General features: G+C 40.5%; 1 protein-coding gene across 1 annotated transcript in view; it reads right to left on the reverse strand.

Annotated features, from left to right (window-relative positions):
• Positions 1-7,694, reverse strand: part of ranbp2 (RAN binding protein 2) — a 30,330-nt gene extending 22,636 nt beyond the window's left edge. The window contains exons 1-6 of the mRNA XM_036004577.1: positions 7,544-7,694; positions 6,472-6,539; positions 6,259-6,370; positions 706-858; positions 313-543; positions 11-153 (exon numbers count right to left, since the gene is read on the reverse strand). Of these exons, the coding sequence (XP_035860470.1) occupies positions 11-153; positions 313-543; positions 706-858; positions 6,259-6,370; positions 6,472-6,539; positions 7,544-7,615 (779 nt within the window). The 5' untranslated portion in view covers positions 7,616-7,694. The remainder of the gene's footprint in view (positions 1-10; positions 154-312; positions 544-705; positions 859-6,258; positions 6,371-6,471; positions 6,540-7,543) is intronic.
• Positions 7,695-9,973: the final 2,279 nt, after the last annotated feature.

The raw sequence follows: 9,973 nt of genomic DNA on the forward strand, positions 1-9,973 counted from the left end.
CATGACCTACCTTGTGAGTGCATCAAGGCTGGGCTGCATATTGCTCTCAGACAGTGTGATTCTCAGCAGACTGCAATGGGCCAATAGCAGCTCTCTCTGGAGACGCCGACACATGTTCTCATTACTAGAGACACTGGGTTGAGCTAGATACTCCTGCAACAAATGCCATCAATTTTTTTTTATTATTATTTTGAAGTTAAACAGGTTAGATTCATAATAGATTTATGATATGAAAACAACAGAACACCATAGAAGCTTTCAAAAATGCAAACTTGTCAAATAAACCATACACTACACTACTTCCATGCTGACCTGCAGTGTGCGCACCACCACTGTGTACCAGTCCAGGCTGTGGCTCAGTATGCCCCTTTTCTCAGCAGCCAGGCAATGCTTAACTGCTTCATCCAGCCGTCCGTCCTGACAGAACAGCTGAACCAGCTTCACGTTCACGTGAGCGTCAGCTGGCCTCACTGCCAGCTCGGCCTGGAGGAGGTCGAACAACCGGTTCCATCCCGGCTGACCCTGCCGACTCAACAAACGCTCCTGCATAGAGCGGCACAGATAAACCAGTGAGTGAGTGACATAGTAGCCTGTGATGTAGGCTGCTGTTAGTTAAAAGAGTGGCATAAGATGAATTCAACAGTTGTTGCTGAAGCAGTGAATAATGGAGGTTTTACTGGAGATACAGAAGGAAATTAGCCTCACCTTTAGGTTGAAGACAGCAGGGTTTCCTGGCAGCAGCTTGGCAGCTTTCTCCACCCAAAACTCTGCTCTGCTGTCACATTCCTGCTTACTGACCAGTAACTCAGCCACCTTCAGCACAAGGTCTCTCTGGGCAGGGTTCAAGTCCACTGACCGCTGCATACACACATAGGAGGTGCAGACAAACTAGTGTCAGTTTTTACAAAAGCCTGCAGACATATGATCTGTCCAAAGGGCAATGCTAAAAAAAACAAAGGAAGACCGGTAGGATGGCTACTTTTATTATTCCACAGACAAGTCTAATGAGGTTATTGAATGAACATGATTAATCAAAAGTCTAAGGCAGAGTTAATATAGCCTCAGGCGGTACAGCAAAAACGCAAGTCTTCCCATAGATTTTGAATGGGGGTAGTGCGTTTAGGCTGCCACAGGGGGGTGCCAAAACTACAGCAGCGACCTGCAGCGAAATATTGAGACAGATTCAACTTTTGGAGAAACGCAACCTGACGTCACCCTGAGGTGGCCAATCACGTAACCGGCGATCAGGCTTGTCAGTGAACTGCCAAGGAGTTGTGTATAAGCTGACCGTTTCCTGCAACAAGCTCCAGCACAAAGCACAGACGCTAGTCTCTTTCTCCGGGAGATGAAGCTGCCTTTAAGTGCAGTCGAAAATGGCGAGGTCATAAAAACAATCTGACGGAAATCAAGAACTGTGAAATCAGTTGGTCCAGTGACTCGCCGCAGGGTTGTGTGGCGGTTGGAGTGTCACTTGAATGGCCCATTTGTGTGACGTCCTGTTGTGTTCTATAACCCCCCCAAATGTAGCACAAGTAGACCTTATATTTCACAATTACTGCTTTCCGTCAGATCGTTTATAGATCTTGGCGTTTCGACCACACTTGCAGACAGCTTCATTTCTAGGAGAAAAAGAGAAAAAAAGAGATGGAGCACAGTGCTTTGTTGTTGCAGGAAACAGTCAGCTGTTACACAAACTCCTGAGGCCTGTACTACGAAGCCAGATTTGGCGTTAACAAGGTAACTTCAGGTTCAACCCAGGGTTTTGCGTATCACGACGGTGGTTCACTTGTTACCGGTCTGGCGAGGTCAGTGACTCGAGTCTGTTCGGTGTGTTCCGTGCTGTTGTCTGTTGGAGGGGCCGTCGGCCTTCATTTTAGCCGATTTGATATGTTGAAGCCACCATGACAGTCTGTCTTTGAATTTCCGGAGAAACCAGACCCACGTGACGTGTTCGTCCAACAGCTGCCGGTTTTCATTTTTGGGCGACAATACAGATTAGCGCTGCCTGCTGTTATGGAGACGTAGTACGTGCCGTCGCTTTGATGTGTTCCGAAGCACTTTTTTGACCAACTCAGAGAGACTGATCAATCCAACTGCCTTTTCTGCCGAGGGTCGGCCGTCTGGTTGGCGTGTCAGGGGCTTAACCTGCTCGGGAGCATTTTATGTTGGAGATTAGAGATCAACCGGTGTAAAAGCACCGCCTACTGACCAATCAATACTCGGTTGATAACGGCGTCACCGCTCTTAGAAGATCTGGTGGACCTCGGTGCGTGGAGAGAGAGAGGTGCGCTCGTGAAAGTTAAAACATTTAGAGACAGAAAACCCCATTAACATTTCCTGATGGGTATTTTTGTGAAAGTAATAGATTTTAAGCGGAGGGAATTACGTATAGGCTATTTGTCGGCTTCTTAAGCCGTGTGTTGCCAATGCACACATCGGTTTGAATTATGTTTTTATATTTTTTTTTATTTGCTCTCACGATTGCCAGGGTTGCAACTAAAATAACTAAAATAATAGGCTAAAGCACAAGTGCAATTATGGTCAGATCGTGTGCCTGACTGATGGGGAAGTGATATTAATAAGCGTTGTGATTTACGCATCTACAGCGTCGGCTGTTTTTTGCCAGCTTTCCTTCCTATTTCAGGAAGCAGCGACTGTATTGCGTTTTCCCTGTAAAACCGTGTCTGTGTTCTTCATATTTATGTAGAATTATAGTTTGCTCTTCTTATGTAAAATATGCGGCTCTGGTAGATGAGATCATGCTGTGCAAACACTGCCTCTTAAGTAATATTGATTACGTAAATGTGTCGACAAATAATTTGCGTCAACGCATTGAAATCTATAAATAACCGGCTGCCTCCAGCAACAGCGCAAGTATGGATTCCTCGCAAGTTCAACAACACGTTGAGAAAATGGCTCGCACACGGTCTTCTAAAGTGTGGGAGTATTTTACTCTTAATGTCAACAACAACAACAACAACAACAACAACGTGGTAGTCTGTAGACTTTGTAAAATGCATCACTGAGTCAGGATAACAGCAGCAAAACGGTAGGTTCTGCTCCCCTTTTTGTCCCTTTCCCTCCCAAGTAGAGTTTAGATTCTCTGCCCGAGCCCGAGCTTGACCCACGGGCCGGGTCGGGCCGATATGTCCTACTACTATCCTCGGGCTGGGCCGGGCCCTTCATCAAGTATTTGTATTTTTTTAATCATTACTTTATTAGCCTAATTGGGTGGGGAGAAAGCTATGCCTCTCCAGCTTATCCCGTAGCTCTGGGTTTATGTCCTGCACTGACTTGAGTGTGAGGTAAACTGTGCTAAAATTGTGTCTCCCCCATCTGTAGCACTGTCTTTGATAATTGCGCAACCAGGCCAGATTGTTTCAGATATCTCACGAGTCCTTAATAACGTCAGTTATAACGGCCCACAACAAAGTGACACGGATTGTGTTTCCACTAGTAGTCCAACGGTACGTTAGTCCGTTGATTCGTTTTAATGCCCCGCTATGGCTTAACATTAAGAATCATCAAACGCTGTCAGTCGGCAGTGTTATTTTTTTGGTTTACCATTATCATGAGTGACCCAATAAATTACAGACTGTTATATTAGACACATTGCAACTTGCCTTACGTTGGATTTATTTCATATGTTGCTAAAATTGCACTTTTACTGTAAGATTAAAAAGGGAGAAGAGCTTGGATGTTAAACAAGAGCTTATTCATTATTTTACCTACTACTGTTAAAAAAGCAAATAGAGGTTACGCTTTTTGCACTTGCTTTGTTTAAGTTTTTATTTTTGTATTCCTCCTGAAAGTGACTTTATTTTGTTGTTGGATTGATAGCCTACATCTGGCTTCAGGTTGCACTACAAATTAATTTTACTTGAACAGTGCAGTGTTAAACAATTTTAATAAATAGAGACTTGAACCTTATTGAAATTAGTTTTTTGTAAATTGTTAATAATTGAGCAATGGGAAAACAATCCCTAATTGAAAAAATAATCAGGGCAGTTCAGGGCTTGTGTTTAAAACTCAGTCTCAAATTTTCTCCTTTCTTTCGTCTCCCCTCTCCTGCAGCCTAAACACACTACCCCCATTCAAAATGAATGGGCAGACCTGCGTTTTTTTGCCACACCGTCCGTCTGGAGGCCGACGCAGGCAATGTGAATGCAGCGTAACTTTGCTGAGAATCTGGGATTTAAAAGTAGGCCGCAGATATGCAAGAAACAACTATTTACCAGTTATTTTAGTAAGGTTCATTTTTGTTATAGTTTGTCTTCCGGATTTGATATTCTCTCACTGATAATAACTGATAAGCTTATCAGTTATTTTGGGCAGCTGACTATCAATTCTTGAAGGTCAGAGTGAGGTGAGTAAACTTGCATTTAAGAAAACAAAATAGACATTATCTTTGATGGATTATCTACTGCACCTCAAACCCAATTTGTATTTGCAACTTTCACATTTCACATAATCTAACACCAAAGTAATATCTAAACCTTTATGGTATTGCTATGGAAAATGGTCAGCAGATTTACTCCCATTTTTAAAGTGGCCATATTATGCTCATTTTCAGGTTCATAATTGTAATGAGAGATTGTATCAGAATAGGTTTACATGGTTTAATTTTCAAAAAAACACCATATTTTTGTTGTACTGCACATTGCTGCAGCTCCTCTTTTCACCCTGTGTTCAGGAGTGAGACCTCTCACTGCTGTAACATCTTTGTTGGCAGTCGCACATGCGCAGTAGCTAGGTAAGATCACATCATCTAGCTAGCTGTTTGTTTCTACATCTTCAGTAGTACAAGGCAGGATTAGCCAGGAGACTTCTTCTAAACGAGGGCACACTTCCAACTTTGCGTGGAATACCTGCAGAATAGGGACATGTAAGTAGTTCTTTTGTAGATTATGGTGAACTAGTGTGTGTTGTAGCAGTGTTTTGCCATTCAGAACGAGCTAGCATGCTAGCGCTAGCATGCTACGGTTAGCCACCTTGTGTCGGCTAGTGACGTAAAAAGCCCTGCTGATTTTGAACAGTTCACCTGGAGACTGAAGGCAGGACACATTCAGAAACCCGTATCTCACTCAAAACAGCATGGATGTTTTTTTTGTATGCGTGTGGAAGCACCAGAGACACAAAAATAACACCCCAAATCCCAGAAAATGTGATTTTTTTTTTCATAATATGGGCACTTTAATTTATCCCATCTGAATTGGTGTAACTTTATGAATCAATTTAACATTTCATGCCATTTTTTTTATTGTTTATTATTCTCAAGCTTATCGTTGGTACTTTGTTGCTTTCTAAATCCAATGTGTTGTGATTGCTTTGAGTGAAGATTGCACTGTATATCAGCGTTGATAAATGTAGTCGATTCAAGTGTAGGAAAACGGTAATTAAGTCTTGGCCTTAATTACTGGGCATCCCCATCCTGATCTGACCACTATTAAATAAGATTGTACATGGACTGTACATGAGCCAGTTCATGACACATAGCACATTTTTACCTAGGGTTTTGTACCGAATTCTGTACTTTTTTGGGTACCAACCAAATTACTTTGGTACTACCAAGGACGATTCACATTAAATCAAACAGTGCCAAATTTCAATACCTGAGAGCACATAAGCACGAGCATAACTGTCCTCTCTGCACGACAGGCTGGAGGTTGCAGAGCAAGGCAACTTTATTTCTATAGCACATTTCAGCAGAATGCAATTTAAAGTAGTTTACATAAAACTTTAAATAGCAGTTAAAAAGAGACAGAAAATAAAAACAGGCTAAAATAGAATAAGATACAAATACAAGAATAAAAGGTGGAGTATTAATGTTCTAAATAAATAACAAAATGTTCTAAGTAAATAGATTAAATAGGTTAGGAATTATTTTTACAACTGAAATTATTTTTTTATTACAAAAGGGAAAGTACCGAAAAAAAGGTACCATTGGGTACTAGAACCGAATTTCAGGTACCGGTAAAAATGTGAACGGTACCCAAGCCTATATACACCTCTCATTCACCCATGCCCCACACACACACACACACACACACAAAATCTGGACCAATTTTAGTTCACTGTGTTCTTTAATGACACTTTCACATGAAGAGCCCAAATTTGAACCACCAACCCTGCAATCAATAACGTCAAATGCAGGGTTTGTGGCTGTCTTTGCTCAACCTTTTTTTAAAAACACAAGAAGCACATCATGCCATGCAGTCATGTTTTGCACATTTTTTCCCAGTGACATGTTCTGCTTACCTTATAACATCCCACTGCCTTGTTGATGTCTCCTTCTCTCTCATAGAGCTGTCCAAGGAATTTGTGTGCTTTCGGATCCCTCTCCTGGACTTTGAGGTACTCCGATACGTGTCTAGGAAGAGCATTAAAAATGTAAGATTACTGTCACTATAATGAAGACCTCTGGAGAAGCAATAACAAATTCAGTCAAAACGGGAAAGCTTTTGTGCTTACCTTTTTGCAAGTTCATATTCCTTTGCTTCAAAGTACAATTTAGCAAATAAAAACCCTTTGACTGGCTTCTGTGGAAAGAAAACATTGAAGAGGTTACCTACATGGGTACTTGTTCTTCTAGATTCTGTGGTGCTAGGAACTGGAATAAATTACCTTTGCACATTTAATAATAAGCAAACAAATTAAAAAATTATTACATATGACTTAGAAACTCTGAAGCATTAGCGTATCATTATTTTTATGTATTTTTAATCATTATTTAGTTTTTCGATGTTTGACTTTGATGTGATTTTAAAAGGTGACAATATATATATTTAATGTCTACCTAGTATGACATCGCCCAGTCACCTGAAGTGCTGCATCTTTGCCATCTTTACATCAAAGACCAAAATGGACATAATGTGGGTTCTGAACTTTTATTCTTATTCTTATTCTTTTATTCAAGTGTTTTACTGTCCTGACTCCCACAATGTCAAATAACCTAAATCAACGTTACATATGTAGGGAGGTTATTGTTGTTATTGTTGCTTGTCCTTCTTTTCAGTGGCGTTACCGTAATGTTAAGGGATTCAGACAATGTTTAACATCAGTGCAACTTAACGTTAAGTTTTCTGAATAAAGTTCGGCGTGCAGCTACTATAACGTTACACGAGTTAATGGCACATATTCTGGTTAAAAATGAGATTGAAGCCGTGTTGTTCCAGGTGTATACAACTAGCTAGTACTCGCTGTACAAGTAGTCAAAGTAGGTGTGCGAGCGATGGCTAACTAGCACGGCTAATTGGCTAGTGCTGCTGTAACAACACCATGCCGCGCAATTTCCGAGTATGAAGGGGAGGACACGATGAGGCGTCATCTTGCCGGTTAGCTGGCGTTCGCGCTGCTAGCCAGGGACAGTTAACATAGGTTACGCTAAACACAAAATTCCAGCTAACTGATTAACCGTCATCTTAATTAAAACTACAACTACTGCTCATTTCATCCTGGTTGTTTCATCATACCGGCTGGCTGACACACGCTGGTCTGACATGATGGCAGTAGCATGCTAACATTAGCCGCCGGCTAAACTTACCTCTTTGATTGAGGGAGAAGAACTCTGTACTGAGGAGACGTAACGGTCGACTTCAGCCTTACTTCGCCGCATGACTTCCAAAAACAAATACTTCCAAAACGGCTGACTGTGGTTTATAGACCGAGAACTCGGTTAGACTGTCAGTCCGTAACGTTAACTCCCCATGATGATTTGCGCACGCACGCAGTCAAATGGCAGAGGGTCACGTGGTCCGTGCGCTCTCTTGAATAAGACTTCTTAACCAATGAAATCCGAGTACTCAGTTTGACGCACGCTGACGCACTTTATTTTGAAAGAGAGATGGGCTGGCAACGGCTCGGGGTGAACCATCTGTCTGGACAACCTACTCTTTGCATTAGGTGCATTTAACAGTTTATGGGTGCATAAACTGTAAAAGGTGTAATTGGATAATTAAAATAGTCTACAACGCTTTGTAACATTAATCAAACACTAAATAAACCGTATTTGGTTATATTTTGCAATAATATATCAATTAATCGATTTGATGTGTCACATGAAATCGTAAGAGCTACAATTCCAGTGAAATGTTATCCCATCAGCTCCTTAACTTGTGCAAGATTGATCATGAAGCAGAATGTGGCCGCCAGATCGGCACACAGAAAAAGATGCATCCGGTGAAAGGCACCGGCCCGGCACTCCAGGATCCAGCCAAGTCTTGTCGAAAAGACACCACAGCTCCCGACATCACGCTGGAAACCGACGCAGGCAATTTGGTTTCCATTACATGGATCTTTATTGGCCATACAAAGGAAATATTGAAATCCAGTAATAGATGTATGCTTTAAATACTTTTATTAAACCGTGCATTCTGCCTTCATCAGGGTCAGTTTAGGTAGACTAGTGTAAGCCTTCTACAAGTAGCCTACTACGTGTAGGCTATATTAAGTTTCATAAATGCCATTTTACCTCTATATCCTCGTTTGTGCTGTATGCACCTTAAGTGGGACTGTCTACATCAACTACTCAACCCATGTTACTTATCTGGTATTTTAGCTAAAATCCAAATATGTTGCTTTCAGTATAGAACAGTTAACCCAAGGCTGGTAAACATTTACAAACCATATCACCAAATAAAATACTCGCTATAAGTGTGATTAGGCCTACTTGTGTATTTAACCATAAGAATATCAATAACACCTGTAAATTCTAAACCTGCTAGTGATGTCATGTTACGCTCAGAGGGGTGAGAAATTGTAAATCAAAAACATTACTACATGCACACTGTAGCATTGACATACAATGTTTATTCAGATGAGTTGACAGACCTTAGATATATGAAAAATAGCTTTCCATTCAAGTCCAAAACATGCACTTTGGTGCGTTTACATGAATAAATATTGTCTCTTGACAAGCATTGCAAAGATAAAATACAGTATAAGAGCAGTGTATGTCTGTGTAGAGTAATCTTGGTTGCCCAAGTAGTAAGATATCAAATAGAACTACCCAATAGACTTTTTTTTTTCCCGTGGAGCTGAAGGTAGAGGATAGTTCTACTTCTATGACATATAAGAAATGTTGTGGCACAGGTAGTGAAATTCCCAGTAACATAGGCTTTTTTTATTTCCATAAAATAGTGGAATGTGTTTTTCTTTGAAACTACTATGTGAAAGATAAGCATTCTATGATAAAATACTGTTCTACTATAACTATTCTTTCCCATTCCAAACAGTTAATTTTTTTTCCTAAGAGGGTCTGAGCCCTGAGCATATCGGTACACCTCTCTACCTCTCTAAGAGGATCACTTTCTCTGGATTACAAACAGCAGAGACACATGTCCTCTAACGTCTAACATTTCTCCAACATCCGGTCTCTGCACATGCCACAAGCCGTCAGGCTGCAAGACACAGAGTTACCAGTTGCTATGCAATAAATCCTGTTTCTGTGAAGCATATTATGTTCAGTATTTGTTGACAGCATGTCAGAGGTTTTGCTTAATCACTAGGGTAATGTTAAAGCTGCAGTTGTGGTGTTAAATTGGACTGCATTACTTTGAATGATGTTTCCAATATCCAGTCACCCTCATGTATTTCCTGTAAATTAGAATAACTGAACAGAATAAACTTGGGATTTTGTTTTTGCTTTTGTATTGGATTATATTAGATTGTACAAGTGAACCTAATAAACTGGTACCTCAGTGTAAATACCAGTTTACATAGAGATTGATTCACACATAAAATGCAAAAGAAGGCAATCCAACATACTGCCGATGATGGTTGAGTCCATCACAGCATTAAGGAGGCTATAGTAGGTCAATAGACTATAGATGCAAAAAGAAATTCTAACTTTATAGAGCTAAACACAAACATATTTAATATTAAAGAAAATACACATTAATAAAATTATACATGTTGGTGGAAAACAGGAAATATTAGAGATTCTATATACACATTCAATAAAACTTATTTTGCT

Source organism: Sander lucioperca, chromosome 8 (genome assembly GCF_008315115.2).
Source record: "Sander lucioperca isolate FBNREF2018 chromosome 8, SLUC_FBN_1.2, whole genome shotgun sequence".
NCBI lineage: Eukaryota > Metazoa > Chordata > Actinopteri > Perciformes > Percidae > Sander > Sander lucioperca.